The sequence below is a fragment of the Halichoerus grypus genome, chromosome 4, assembly GCF_964656455.1.
Source record: "Halichoerus grypus chromosome 4, mHalGry1.hap1.1, whole genome shotgun sequence".
In the NCBI taxonomy this organism is placed as follows: domain Eukaryota; kingdom Metazoa; phylum Chordata; class Mammalia; order Carnivora; family Phocidae; genus Halichoerus; species Halichoerus grypus.
The window spans coordinates 159,929,856-159,944,952 of NC_135715.1; the positions used below are offsets into that span (position 1 = coordinate 159,929,856).

A 15,097-nucleotide genomic window follows, 5' to 3' on the forward strand; every position below is an offset into this window, starting at 1 on the left:
AATGTCTGTTCATGTCTTCTGCCCATTTTTAACTGGATTATTTGGTTTTTGGCTGTTGAGTTGTACACATTTTGGATACTAACCCTGTATTGAATATGTCATTTACAAATATCTTCTCCCATTGAGTAGGTTGCCTTTTTGTTGCTTGTTTCCTTTGCTGTGCAGACACTTTTTATTTTGATGTAGTCCCAATAATTTATTTTTGCTTTTATTTCCCTTGTCTTGGGAGACATATCTAGAAAAATATTACTACAGATGATGTCAGAGAAATTACTGCCTGTGTTCTCTACTAGGATTTCTATGGTTTCAAATCTCACAATTAGGTTTTTAATCCATTTTGAGTTCATTTTTGTGTATAGTGTAAGAAAGTGGTCCAGTTTCATTCTTTTGCATGTTGCATGTTGCTGTCCAGTTTTCCCAACACCATTTGTTGAAGAAACCATATTTCTCCCATTGTATATTTTTGCCTCCTTTGTCAAAGGTTAATTGACCAAATAATTGTGGGTTTATTTCTGGGTTTTCCATTCTGTTCCATTGATCTATGTGTCTATTTTTATGCCAATACCATACTATTTTGATTACTACAGCTTTGTAATATAATTTGAAGTCTAGAATTGTGATACCTGCATTTTTTTTTTCTTGTTCAAGATTGCTTTGGCTATTCAGGGTCTCTCATGGTTCCATACAAACTTTAGGATTATTTGTTCTAATTCTGTGAAAACTGCTGTTGGTATTTTGATAGGGATTGCATTAAATCTTTAGATTGCTTTGGGTAGTATAGACATTTTAACAATATTCTTCCAACTCATGAGCATGGGATGTCTTTCCATTTCTTTGTGTCATCTTGAATTTGTTTCACAAGTGTTGTATAGTTTTCAGAGTACAGGTCTTTCATCTCTTTGTTTAAGTATATTCCTAAATATTTTGTGATTTTTGGTGCAATTGTAAATGGGATTGCTTTCTTAATTTCATTTTCTGCTGCTTCATTATTAGTGTATAGGAATGCAATGGATTTCTATACATTGATTTTATATCCTGCAATTTTACTGAATTCATTTATCAGTTCTATGTTGTTGTCATTTTTGGTGGAGTCTGTAGGGTTTTCTATATATAGTATCATGTCATCTGCAGATAGTGAAAGTTTTACTTCTTCCTTACCAATTTGGGTGCCTCTTATTTCTTTTTGTTGTCTAATTGCTGTGTTTAGGACTTCCAGTACTATGTTGAGTAAAAGTGGTGAGAGTGTCTCATGTCTTGTCTTGTCTTGTCTTGTCTTCTCATTCCTGACTTTAGGGGGAAAGCTCTCAATTTTTCTCCATTCAGTATTGTTAGCCATGAGGTTTTCATACAAGGCTTTTATTATGTTGAGGTATGTTCCCTCTAAGCCTACTTTGTCAAGGGTTTTTATGATGAATGGATGTTGTACTTTGTAAATGCCTTTTCTGCATCTATTGAAATATCATATGGTTTTTATCCTTTCTCTTATTGATGTGATGCATCATGTAGATTGACTTGTGAATATTGAGCTACCCTTGCATCCCAGGAATAAATCCCACTTGATGGTGGTGAATGATTTTTTTAATGTATTGTTGGATTCGGTTTGCTAGTATTTTGTTGAGGATTTTTGCATCCATGTTCATCAGAGATATTGGCCTGTAGTTCTCTTTTTTAGTCATGTCTTTATCTGGTTTTGGTATCAGAGTGATACTGGCCTCACAGAAGGAATCTGGAAGTTCTTTTTTATATTTTTTTGAATAGTTTGAGAAGAATAGGTATTAACTCTTCTTTAAATGTTTGGTGGAGAGGCATCTGGGTGGCTCATTTGGTTAAGTGTCTGCCTTCAGCTCAGGTCATGATCCCAGGGTCTTGGGATCGAGCCCTGCGTCAGGCTCCCTGCTCAGCCAGGGGCCTGCTTCTCCCTCTCCCTCTGCCGCTCCCCCTGCTTGTGCCCTCCTGCTCTCTGTCAAATAAATAAATAAAATATTTTAAAAATAAATAAATAATTCAATGTTTGAATTATTGAATTATTGAAGCTCTCTGGTCCTGGACTTTAGACTGTTGGGAGTTTTTTGATTATTGCTTCAAATTGCTAGTAATTGGTCTGTTCAAATTTTCTATTTCTTCCTGCTTCAGTTTTGGTAGGTTATATGTTTCTTATTATGAATATTCTTATGTATGTCTCCTGGTTCCAATGTGTAAGAGCTTTCTAAGAACCTCCCATCCATTCTATTTTCTATTTTTATATACATATAGTAAATGTATAAATAAGTAAATACATGTACTGGGAGAGCATTCTTATAAATTTACTTTGCAGGACATATAGCTACTGCTTTTACATCTATATATATTTATTATCAATTTTTTAAAAATTAGTATCTGAATATTTTTATGAGAAACTTTAAATGCCAAGAAAGGGCATTTTCTCTTTCCTAAATCTCTCTAAAATACATATATTTACTTTTCAGGACCTGCAATGAAATATCAAGGACACTTTCACCCAATTCTCCTCTCTCCTGCTAGGATTTCTGAGCTCAGTATGGTATCCAAAACAAGGGATGGTGAGTTCCTGGTATTCTTAGTAAAACATTAGTGAACAAATCCCTGCACAAAACTTACACTTACCAAGGAGCTTGGAACCTACTTACACATTGTCTTGTCTGGCCTATTTCTAACTCTTCATCATTTTTCTGATGTGATATAATATCCCTACCATAAAACCTTACTATCAAAAGCTTTGCACAGAATATGAGGTATTCAGATGACATCATTTAAGACCTTGTAGTCACTTGCAGGATTCTTGCCTATAAAATGCCATGGTGACCCAAAGACAGTAAATTTGCAGTGTAATTTTGATGGGAAGACAGCAAGAGAACTAGTGCTATCCATCAGTTGAATAGTCAATTTCTAGGAGGGAGGATGTTTGCAAGGAGAAAGTAGGAGAAATATTGTCTGGCGCTCAAATGCTACTTATTTCATGTGGACAATGGCAAGAGGTAAAATGAGACAAAGACCTGCCCAGGCAAGCACCCCAGTCACTTACAATGTCCTTAAGGGACATTGTGGCCCACTACATGCAAATACTACTACATCAGGCAAGGTGGTACTCACAAAGTAGGAAGAAAACCTGCAAGACTTTGCCTTCAAGATGCACAGCAAACCCTTTGATAAAAGGAATCTTATTTTACTCCTTTCCTCATCCCCCAGAGCTCCTAGCATGTAAGCACATGCATATAAGTACTATACATGCATATAAGTGCTCAGTTCAATGACTGACGAATGAGTTAATGGGAAAAAATGAATGAATGAGTGGGTCAGGAACTTGAATTTGTGATACAGTGGTAATGATGACTTTCTTAACTTAGGCAACAAGGAGGTGGACTGAACTGAAAGCTGAGTCAAGACTGACTTGTAGGCCATTGTGTGCTTGTGGGCATCAGTGGTAGGCAGGGGAGGGGACCTGCCTTGGCTGTATCACTGCCATCCAGGAGTCCCATCTTCCTGGCTCCTAACCAGCATCAGCCGAAGTCAGACTGTGCAGCAGACCAGCAAGCATGCCTTTCCCCGGCATCACCCTACTCATTTGCAAGGGAAGGGACCCTTCCTGGTTTCGCCCAGCACTGGGGCTTTGCAGCTCCAGCCTCGGGATGACTCAGATAGCACACCTGAGTGTCACTCAGAAAACAAGGGGAATGTGCTTAGATTCACTCAAAATCTTGGTGAGAACAGAAGGGAGAGAAGAGGGAGTGGTAGAATGGGTGGATTGGGAGCAAAGGTAACCAATATAAGCAGGAGGTTAAGGCAGGAAAAACTTTCCCTAATCTTCACCCCAGGTATTATTTAGCCCAGTTTTCAGACTTCTCTAGCACCCCAACCCTGCCTTCAAAAAAACCCCCTTAAACAGAATAAATAAATGAAAATAAGCTGCTCTGTTCAAAGGAGAGGGGAGACTTTTCACCATCCCCCTATCACTGAGCCCCCTTATGTCTGTGCCTGAGAGGACCCTTCCGAGCACAAATCAGATTCCTCAGGGTTACCCAAATCCCTCATTTTTAGGAATTCCTCATGAGGAAGCCAACATGCAAAAGGAGAGTAGACTTGCCGAAGGTCCCCAAACTGGCTAGTGGCCAGGCCACCAAGCCACACATCTCCCGTTTCCACTTGAGAACTCTTTTCCTTACTTGATGAGCCTTTCCCCATCCCCCAGGCTCACCCTGTGGCCTGCCCAACTGGTGGTTGGAATGGACTGCTCAGTTTGGATCTGCAAAGTAGAGCCAGATTCTGAAATCTGAGGAAGCTGTAGGCCTTCCTCAGGCCCTCTTAAAATTAAAGTGTGAGTACCCTCTAGTGGCAGAATGTTCCTCCAGGAACTTTTCCCAAGATTCCCAAATTTTTCCTAAGGCCCGGAAGAATGCCAACATTGGTGGGGGAGGGGTACATTGGAGCCAAATGTGTGTGTTCCCCCCTCCCAGGACCCCTCCCACGGGAAATAAATTTCTGTGAAGGTTTATATTTGTTTAAATTTTGAATGCTGATCCAAATCACGTACATGTTTGACTCAGTGTACATTTTTTCCCCTCAAAATCTTTAGTATAGTAAGTGCTCCAGAAAGTCCCCACCTCTTTTTTTTTTTTTAAGATTTTATTTATTTATCTGAGAATGAGAGAGAGAACACGAGAGGAGAGAGGGTCAGAAGCAAAAGCAGACTCCCTGCTGAGCAGGGAGCCCAATGCGGGACTCGATCCCGGGACTCCAGGATCATGACCTGAGCCAAAGGCAGTCACTCAACCAACTGAGCCACCCAGGCGCCCCAGTCCCCACCTCTTTATCCCATAGACCCATGCACTCTGAAAAACATGAAGTTAAAACAAAACCCACATTCTGAGAATTAAAAAAGTCGAAACTCTTTCCAATTATACAGGCTAGGTTTTGTGACCAAAGATGGAATAAAATGTGAATAGGAATACAGTAAGTAGAATTTTCTCAGTACAGCCATGTCAAGCCTAACACAAAGTCAGGGGGTAATGTGAGCAATGGAAATAGAGCAGAGCAGACAGCCAGCATTTTACTCTCCCCTGGGGCTGAACGGCCCTATTTTACCTGTGTCAAATAAGAGACAGGCTGGTCTGTACGATGCTTCTGACCTTAAAATAACAACAACAACAACAACAACATCTTTTTGTTTCTGAATTCTTCCCTACTAATAAGGCTCTGGGTCTATAAGGTAGGAGGGATTGCATGACAGGAAACAAGCTTGGACTTCCCAGTGCTCCTGAGAGCAAAAGTATGGCCAGGATTTTTGCAGAAGTTAAAGACCAAGCTCCGATGGACCCTGTGGTGATAGGAAGCAATGAACCATCGCTGATGGGTCTGGGATGGGCTCCTATGTTACAGGGGCCTTTTATGAAACACTGGGCAGCAACAGGGTGAGGACTCTAGGTTGAGACATTCCAGGGGGAGGAGAAGTTGAGTTATCTTTAGGCAAGATTTGCTTCATATAAGGATAATAAGGAACAGATAGTGGTTTCCCTAATCAATTAGGTTAGCTGTGATTATTGAAGCTGCAGGTATGTTATGTGTTATATGGGTATGTTGGCAGGGGTGGGAGAAGTATTGTGCCAAGTATGTTCTTAATATTGATAAAAGATAAAGCTATGCGGGAGGGGAAAATATTCTCAAAGATTAATCCACAAGAGAAAAATCAAAGCCTAGCCTGCAACCTGCAAAACAGACTAACTAAAGTTAGAACCCAGCCCTGGAAGTGATGTCAAATCAGACTCTATGTGTGGGCAATTCATTCTACAAATGCAAAGAAGTCAAGGATTAATTTTAAAAGGCCAACTAAGTGATCCCTTGACAGTTTGGGTGACTTCTTCACTTTCAAAGATTGACCTGAACCCTTTTCATCTCTATTGTAGGGAAACCCCAAAGCTGGTGCTAATAGCCTGCCAATACGCACAAGTATGCCTGCAACACCTGTTTATTTTTAATTACTTCCTTGTCAGGTAGCAAATAGCATTGCCCCAATCCTCCTGGATGCTCTCCGATCACTCCCACTTCCCTGGACACTCCCTGGGGACCCCCGATGTCCTCACACCCAATAATGCCCAACATAATATCTGGGGAAGCTCCTCAGGAGCTGTGTTCATTCTGATTGGCTGGCGCCCTCTTGGGACTGGTTGTCAAGGATTTTGAGTATCAACGCTACCTGTAGAGGTGCAAATCGGCAGTCAAAACATTATTGATTATAGGCAGTGATCTAAGTGATTGAAAAATCCTTGGTCATTATTTTAATGCCATCAGATTTATTCCCCTTAGTCACAAACAGCTTTGCATAGTTTCACTGTGGTCAGTCAGGAGAGTTCTAGTAAGGTCTGCCACCTGCTAGTTGTCACTCTCATTCCTTCTTTCTAGCCTCTATTTCCTTGCATTTGTCTAAAGAAGAGTATAGACCAGCCCAGGGATTGCTCCTGGCTGCACAGAACTACCTGGGGAGCCTTTGAAAAAGCCCCATGTCTGGAAATTCCGACTTAAGTGATTTGGGAGTAAGGTATCTGTGCTGTTGAGTTCCCAGTGATTCTCTGTGCAGCCAGTGTTGGGAGCCAATGCACCAGCTGAACGCGACGGCCCCGGCACCATGATTATAATTCAGTTGCTCCTCCCATGTCACCTATAAAAACAATTTGCTTCCTAGGACTGACAATAGGTGCTGGCTGCAGTCTGGCCCAAGTAAAAGACATTTTGGCTGAGCGAGTTTCCGAGCTTCCAGAGGAGAAAACTCAGACATACCGAGCCCTCCTGAAGCACCTGAGGAGTCTGGCATGCCAGCAGATCCGGAATATGGCAGTACGTTCTAGGGGCCAATCATCAGACACACTGGACCTATTTCTTAATTTCACTGCAGTGTTGAAATAAGCATTGGCAGAATCAGTATGCAAAAAGTTCTCAGCAGATTGAAACAACAGGCACAATAAATAAATACTTAATATTTAACAAACATTATTAAAAATATATTTAAAAGAGGACTCTAAGTCAAGTTCAACATAATAGCCAAGTAGCAATGTAGGTCATAGTTTTGCTAATTTCATGATAAGACTATCAAAGAATGTAATTTAGTTTTAGGCTGCATTAACAGAAGTATAGTACCTAAAATAAGGAGGGTAGCCTTCTCTACTCCATACTGCTCAGACTGCAGCCGGAGAATAATGCTCAGATCTGAGAGTCACACTTTAAAGTCTGGCTGTTTCTGAAGAAGAAGAAACAGAAGAGACATGGCTTTTCAAAATAGGCATGCTCCCTCGCTACATACCCCCAAATGGTATGTTAGAAATCCTTGGGATATGGGCAATTAAGGGAGGACGTATTTCTTTTGAAAAAGCTCTTCCAGTGATTCCTCCTGTCAAGAACTCTAACACCTTGCAGCCTGGTGAGGAGATGGTGGCAGGAGAGTGCGGGGTTGGAAACCACATCAGAAAGAGGAATGGTGGGGGTCAGAGGGATCATGAGCGCTGCCTTCAAATATGTATAGATTCAAAAGGGCAGATGTGATTGACTTCATATAATCACAAAGGGTAGAAGTGTGACTGATAGGGGAAAATCCAGGGAGGCAAATTCAGCTCAGTGGAAACAAGAACTGGAACATCAAGCTGTTCCTAGAGGAATGGGGGTTCCCTGTCCTCACCCATGTTCCAGCCCAGACCACAGCAACCCAAGGTGGTCACTGGAGGCACCATCACTATGTGGAGAGGAGAGTATGAAGTAGAATGGCCAGTCATTTCCCTCCCAAGTTCTGAGATGCTATAGGTTCAACCAGACCCCAGAAGAGGAAAAGGGCGGCTCTCCCTCAGTGGTGTAGGAGCCCAGAGCCCCAACACACCCATGTGGGTGCTGGCCATGTTGGAGGCAGGGTTAGATGCGGGACAGCAGCTCTGTAGCCGGGACCGCAGCCACCTGTGCTGTGGCCGAGGCTGAGCAGGGGCTGGTTCACAATGGGCCACAGAGTCCTGCTACCTGGGTTTGAATCCCAGGCCTGCCCCTTCCTAGCTGGGAGACCAGGCTCAAGTTTCATAATTCCTCTGTGCCCAGTGTCTTCATCTGAAAAATGGCATCAATTTCACTGGGTTGTCGAGAGAAGTGAGTGAATGTGTGTGAAGAGGTAGAACAGGACGAATGCTGTGTGAGTGGCAGTTACCATCAGTTCCTCTCCCGATCCCAAGTAGTGGGCAGGAGGGGCCTCCCAGATGCTCGGAATGGAGTCCCTCTGCCAAGAAGAACAAGACTCCTTGTGACTGCGAGAGGACCTTAAGCAGGTGCCCGTGGGGCATAGGATCTGAGGGATAGAATGACCCAGGTTATAACTATCTCTTCTTAGTCCTTAGGGGGACATATTATAAGCCGGCACTGCTATTCGGATCTGAATCCAATTTTGGCTGTGGGCAACGCTACCCTCAATCTGCTAGCAGAAGGTGAGCTGCCCCAGAACATTCTGAACTGCACCGAAGACTTTCTGTCTTTCTTTCTAGGGAATGGCTGTAAGTGAAAGCCCTGGTCTGGGGCTCTTAGTCCACGTGGGGAACTCGGGCTCCTGGAGGAAGGCACACGGATGCGAGGGAGTGGCTCGCGCTTGCGGCTGGCCCCACAGCCCACACCCACACGACACTCCCCCACAGCCGCGTGACAGCCAGGGGAGGTGAGCAGAGCCCCGGCCGAACGTGCTCTGCTGCCTGAGGGCTGCTCCCTCCTCCTTTTCATGCCCACCCCTCTCAGTTGCTGTGTGTGAAGCCACGAGGCCAGGGAGGACACACTGCAGACACCACGGGCCCTCTAGGGACAGGAGGAAGGGAATGACTCATTCTACATGCTGGCTGAGAACATCATTCCCTTGGGGCCGTTCCACGCGAAACTACCCTTGTCTCCCTGGAAACGCTCATCTCCCTTGGTGCCTCCGCTGCCAGGCCGATGCCGACACGCCCATTTCCTGGGCGCTAACCATGGCCCAGGCTGTGCCGGACATCGGACACACAGCCTGTCTAGTCCATCCAACCGCCCTGCTGAGGCCACCTGTAGAGACAGACACGGATGGGAACCATTGCCTGCAATGGGCTGCCTCCCCGGGGTTCTGCTTCTCCCTGTGATCACTCCTGCCCGTCCCTCACCCACAACCCACCAGATACCCACTCCTTCCACCCACCCCACTTGGCCGGCCAGTCATTCACCGTTCCTATGGGCGGTGGGACCCAGGGGCTAGGCTGCAGGGAAGCAATCACAATCTGCTCCCCACGTGAACTTTGGGGCGAGGTAAGCCTCTCCAGGGGTTTGTTGGCCATAATACGAGCCCATCCCTAACTGGTGGGAAGTGTTGGGAGAGGCTTTGTGCAGAGGAAAAGCTCTCGGTGTCCCTATTCAGCTTTGCATGGGGCCCACCCAGGAGGGAGGAGCCAAAGGGCCTCACCCTGGCCTGGCCCTGTCACCCATTTTTCTCAGCCCTCCCCGCCTATGGTCCAAGACAACCCCAGCCTGACCCCCAAAGAGCAGGAAAGAAGAAGCAAGACTCTGGAGCATCAGGATAGCATGGAGAGCCCGGCCCCCATGCAGAGCCTTCTGCTTCACCAGTAGGAGTAGTGCTAGCAGTGGTGTTCTCCTACTGGGCTGTTGGTCATTACCTTTGGCTTAAGGTCTCTGTTTGCCCAGCTTTGCCCAAGCCACCTCCACCCTGAGCGCAGCCTCGCTCCGGCAAGGCTGGTAGATGAGCTCGCTGACCCCAGCGGCAGGACAGGCCAGCCAAGGTCAGCAGGGGCTCCTTTGGGGCGCTCCTGCCTCCTTCGGGACCCCCCTGCGTTCCAGTCAGCATCTTGCCGCCTTTGTCAGGCACAGAACCAGCTCCGACTCTCTGGGCTGCAGTTTGAGCCCTCATGGCCCTGCTGTGCAGCCACAAACCACGTTTTATAACGGGGGGCGGGGGTATTGCTCTGACCGCTAAATTGTAACACTTGGGCTGAAAGGTTTTGTGAATTGCTCACTTCATTTTAAGGGTGTAGGTATCCAGCAGCAGCAGCAAGAACAAAAAGCAAATGCAATGATTTGAGCTCTGCTGCTAGTGGAAATAAACCCTGTCTCTGCCGAAGCTACGCCCTTATCTTGATCATAGCGTTGAACGAGTTAGGTTTAGTCAACCAGCCTCTGCCTAAAGATGAAAACGGCACAGGCCTGACCGGCCTTGGGGGGGGGGGGCAGGAGCCCCAGCTCACAGAGCACGTGAATGCCCAGGGGCCTCCGCCACCCGCCCTGGGCGGAGGAACGGGGGAGCCCTGGACTGTCACGCACGCAGACGGCTGCCTCACTCGGGGCAGAGGAAGGTGACCTTTTCCTCTTTGCTGCTGACATTTAAGAGTGCAGAATACTCCGGCATTCCTGTCACAACTATGCAGAAATGTCATTTTCTTCAACAGCAGGTACACGCCAGATTCCTCTAAACGAACATTTTCTTGCCGGGTTGGCAAGTGCAGACCTTAAGCCAGAGGAAATTTTGGAATCTGTGTACATCCCTCACTCTCAAAAGGTAAGAATTCTGCTGGCTGCTTCTGAGAGTTGTTTTTCCCTTTCCATAACTGAATGCAGTCATCTTTAGAAATCTGAAAACAGATGGAAGGAAAATAACTCTGCCCTGAAAATCTGTTTCCTGTCCACTGTGGGCTGGCCCAGCACCAAAGCTCTCAGACACCCTCGGGTGAGCAGCTCTGGGGTGTGGATTTGGGGTTGTTGTTTCAGCTGTGGGGTGGGGCCCGCTGAGGGCAGCGGTTGTGTTTCCACACCCCTTTGTGTCTACAGATCAACTCTGGGAGGCGGAAATTAAAGCTCTCCAGCTATGGAATGAGCTTCTCTGCCTCACCCACAAAGAGGTGGACGCTAGGGCTGGGCATCCCCACTTCCCACTCTAGCTAACTCCAACAGCTCAGAGAAACACGAGGGCCTCCAGAAGTTTGCTAACACAGGTATCTGGGGTTGATGTGACCACCCAGCTGGCTGTGGCATGGGTCCTCTGTCCTCACTCAGTGTTCCGTGTCTCTCCCCAAAACTGTACCTGAGTCCAAGAGTACAGTCTTCCCAGAGAGAGGCAATTCAACACACACACACACACACACACACAATTATCAAAAGCCAGGAGTTAGCTTGGTTATGCAGGAAGTCTTATATTAAGTCATGTTTTCAGCCATGTATGACCTTCATTTATTTTTCCTTTGCAATGGAAACTTTGAGATGTATTCTAGTCAAATGTGCATCTGCCTAAAGGCTCCAGACAGAAAACCAGGCCAACTCAAGCACAGTGCCCTCAGTGGCCGTACAGTTGGAAACACACTTGAGATACAGGTCATCGCCATTAACCCCATGTCAAAACATCCACAGTCACGGTGCCAAAGAGCCCAGTGAGGCAGCCATCACCCTCCTGACTCTTGTTCCTGATACAAGAGTCCCTAGTCCACTGTCAGAAAGTTCTAGTCGACTCCTTTGTGACCTTTGCAAAGTGGAAAGGTAGTCATTTCTACAAACCAAGAAATGTGGTGGGTCTCTTTCACACTGTAAGCAAATTGCATTTAAAAACACCTATGCTGGGGCGCCTGGGTGGCTCAGTCAGTTAAGCGTCTGCCTTCAGCTCAGGTCATGATCCCAGGGTCCTTGGATCGAGCCCCGCATCGGGCTCCCTGCTACGCGGGAAGCATGCTTCTCCCTCTCTCACTACCCCTGCTTATGTTCCCTCTCTCGCTGTGTCTCTCTCTGTCAAATAAATAAATAAAATCTTAAAAAACAAACAAACAAACAAACAAAAAAACCACCTGTGCTGGGAGGGCTCCTCCAGCCTCATGAAGATAGAGGCATCTGGAGACTAGAGGGAAGAGCCCCTGGAAACAGAGCACATAGACATGATCCAGGTATCTTAGCCTCGGGAAAAGTGCACAGTGATCCCTGTTCCTTGAGGGCGCCGGGCACTGGGGATGGGCCTTCGGGAGGGCGCCATTCTCACTTTGAGTGAGAAGGCAACCGACTTGCCCTCTAGCTGTGCCAAATGTCTTTTGTGTCCTCTTAGATTGAGTCTACGTGATGAATTAGTAGACCAAGAAGCAGAAGCCATGCTCTTAGTTTCCACATGTCAAACAACCCCAAATGGTTCTTGTCCCCACAGTGGGAATTTGTGTCAGCCTTCCGACAGGCTCAGGGCCAGCACAATGCCTTGGCCGACGTGAGTGCTGGCATGCGGGTCCTCCTCAAGGAAGGCACAGACACCATTGAGGACCTGAGCGTCTCCTACGGAGGGGTTGGGGCCGCCACGGTCAGCGCACGGAAGTCCTGCCAGCAGCTTGTGGGGAGGTAGGTAGCGAACCCTGCACCCCAAAGGTGAAACCTGGTGTCAAAAAAGAAAAAAAAGGAAGAGATTTGGCTCTGGCCAATGTTGTTAAAAGCCCTGGGAAGATGGAAACTCCTGTACGTAGAACACACTGCTTGTTCTCTCTGTAATTTTGCTAATGAATCAAACCTCACTTGACTTTGGTTAACGAGGGGCCGCGCCATGGGTGCGGGATACAACAAAACTGGCCTGGGACCGCATTCAGCCCCCGTCCTCACGCGCACACCAGCACGCCAGCAAACCCACACCAGCCGGTGTCCGAGGGCACCTATTGCTGCACCTGCTGCTCGGGAACACTCGATTTCTTCCTCAGTAAGGGCCTGTCCAGTTCCCAATGGAATTGTCCCTAATGGGCTCTTTGTCTAATGCCTGGCTCCAGCGTGGTCTGGCTCTCGGACATGCTTGGTTCATGCTGCAATGAAAGGGTCCCATCCTCACCCTGCCATGACCCTCAGGCCCTCGGTGCCTGGATTTTCCTGAAGGGCTTGGTTAGGGGATTTCTAAGTTCCCTTCCAACTCATAAAAGGAGACCGGGGGTTCTCTAAATTGTCACTATCCAATATCTAGTACATGCTGTGCTGTTGAAACTGCCCTTGAACTCGTCCCTTCCCCGCCTCCAACCCCACCAGGCCCTGGAATGAGCTGATGCTAGAGGAAGCTTGCAGGCTGCTTCTGGAAGAAGTCTCCCTCCCAGGCTGGGCTCCAGGGGGGAAAGAGGAATTCAAGAGGACTCTGGTGGTCAGTTTCTTCTCCAAATGCTACCTGGAGGTTCTGCAGGAACTGAAGAGGCTAGGAAAGCTGATGCCTGTAAGTGCTCTGGCATTCCTGGGCTCCTTGCAGCCAAAAGCTCCCAGCTTCCCGCTCCGTGTGCGACCTGTCTGTGGGCAGCCTGGGCCGTTACCTGTCACCTGTTCTGAGGCGGGTCTTGTCAGCTCCCAGCCAGCCCCCCTTCGGGGATTCAGCCCTGGAGGGCTGCTACGTGAGGCTCAGGATGCCAGGCTGTCTGCATTTCTTAGACGTTCACTGCGTGTCCTGAGCCGCACGGCCTCGCGGGGCCCCTGCCCGCAGTGTGCAATTTCTTTTTCTTTTCAACTCAGCTTTACTGCAGTATAATTACATATAACAAAATGCACCTATTTAAACCCAATGAGTTTTAACAAATGTGCAAACCCACATAGCCACCGTCAAACAAGGTATAGAGCATTTTCATCACCCCCAAAAGTCCCTTTTGGCCCCTTTGCAGTCAATCCTCCCAGCCCTGCCTCCAGGCAAACTCTGATCCGCTTCATGGCACTAGAGATTAGGTTTGCCTGTTCTGAAATTTTATATTCAATATAAAATGTAAGATAAAATTTTATTTTTCAAAAAAATACTAAAATTTATTTGTATGCAAATATTTAAGTGGCTTCTTTCTAGACTTTCTGATTGTAAATTTCTGGAATAAGTTAAGCAAAACAAAACGTTCTCTCACTCTCTATTTCTTTCCCTGACTATGAATATAACTCTCACCCTACCTTGTACCCCCTGTTTCCAACCACACCCCACTCCAACACTCCTCACGTCACCCAAGGTCCCCAATTTTCATTTACTCAGAGGTAGACCCTCACCAACCACATTCACCAGGGCAGTCATCCTGCCATTTAATTTCTGAATCAAAACACTTGGTGTGTTTCAGACACCCAGAGAGCTTTCCCAATTTTACTGCTGAATTGCTGCGTTGTTGAGAAAAGCAATCAGGATGTGGGCTCTTTTGTGTACAGTGAACTCCATTTCATTCTGGGATGGCTGATCCAGTCCCCAATTTTCTTTCATCTGCCTTTACCCAGCTCATTGACAGGTCTCTCCATCCTCAGGGTGACTGGAGGATCAGATTCAAATCAGTCAGTCCAGTTCCTCTTTATGTGGAAAGGAAGGGAGATCCTGGGAGGTGATGTGGATTTTGGTCCTCCAGGTTACCCCGGGCTTGCAATTTCTTGGATACTGTAGGCAAGTCATTTTCACACACATCAAAGCCCAGTTTAATCATAGGCTAATCGGTTCATCTTTATTGTTTTGAATTGTCTCTCAGGACAGCCATCATTATCCTGAAATTTCAGACCAATTCCTACGTGCTCTAGAAGATTTCCCTGTCACAGGACCCCAGGGAGTCCAAAGGTACCAGGTCAGTGAGTATAATTTAATGGGAACCTAGGAACTAAGAGATAAGCTATAGCTACGTGAGCTAAGCAAGCACTTCAGAGTTGTGATTTACAGTTCTGACTTTCTAGTTTTTGCTAGTACATTGCCCTTTGTTTAGGCCAAGTCCGGGAGCCACTGTATCTAGAATCAGGCCTGAGCTACCACTATGCATACTCAAGGCTGAACCAACCTGGAATGGTTTGACCATCTGACTAATAATTGATAATCTCCTCCGACTGATGTTCTTTGGGCATTTGTTTGAAGAGCACCTAAGCCAGGTGTGGGGGAAGGACTGAGTAAGACAGTAGCAAGGTTCAGCCTCCAGCCCTGATTGCAAATGTCTGATCTCCAGTCAGCAAAGCAAGAGCCCTGCCAGTACCTGAACCCACCCTTCTTGAAGGACAATATAGAAAGTATCTATTATTATCTGTTAGCACCCAGCCCCTCCCCCCCACCCCATCTACACACACACAGATCATCCCTGAGAAGCATTCCAGAGTAAACACCTCCATCTCCTTATCC

The 15,097-nt window shown here is 46.6% G+C and overlaps 1 protein-coding gene across 1 annotated transcript in view; it reads left to right on the forward strand.

Moving 5' to 3' along the window:
• Nucleotides 1-15,097, forward strand: part of LOC118539774 (aldehyde oxidase 2-like) — an 81,764-nt gene that overhangs the window by 18,052 nt on the left and 48,615 nt on the right. Inside the window, exons 10-16 of the mRNA XM_078070028.1 lie at nucleotides 2,466-2,558; nucleotides 6,692-6,843; nucleotides 8,369-8,462; nucleotides 10,446-10,555; nucleotides 12,176-12,360; nucleotides 13,027-13,204; nucleotides 14,466-14,558. Of these exons, the coding sequence (XP_077926154.1) occupies nucleotides 2,466-2,558; nucleotides 6,692-6,843; nucleotides 8,369-8,462; nucleotides 10,446-10,555; nucleotides 12,176-12,360; nucleotides 13,027-13,204; nucleotides 14,466-14,558 (905 nt within the window). The remainder of the gene's footprint in view (nucleotides 1-2,465; nucleotides 2,559-6,691; nucleotides 6,844-8,368; nucleotides 8,463-10,445; nucleotides 10,556-12,175; nucleotides 12,361-13,026; nucleotides 13,205-14,465; nucleotides 14,559-15,097) is intronic.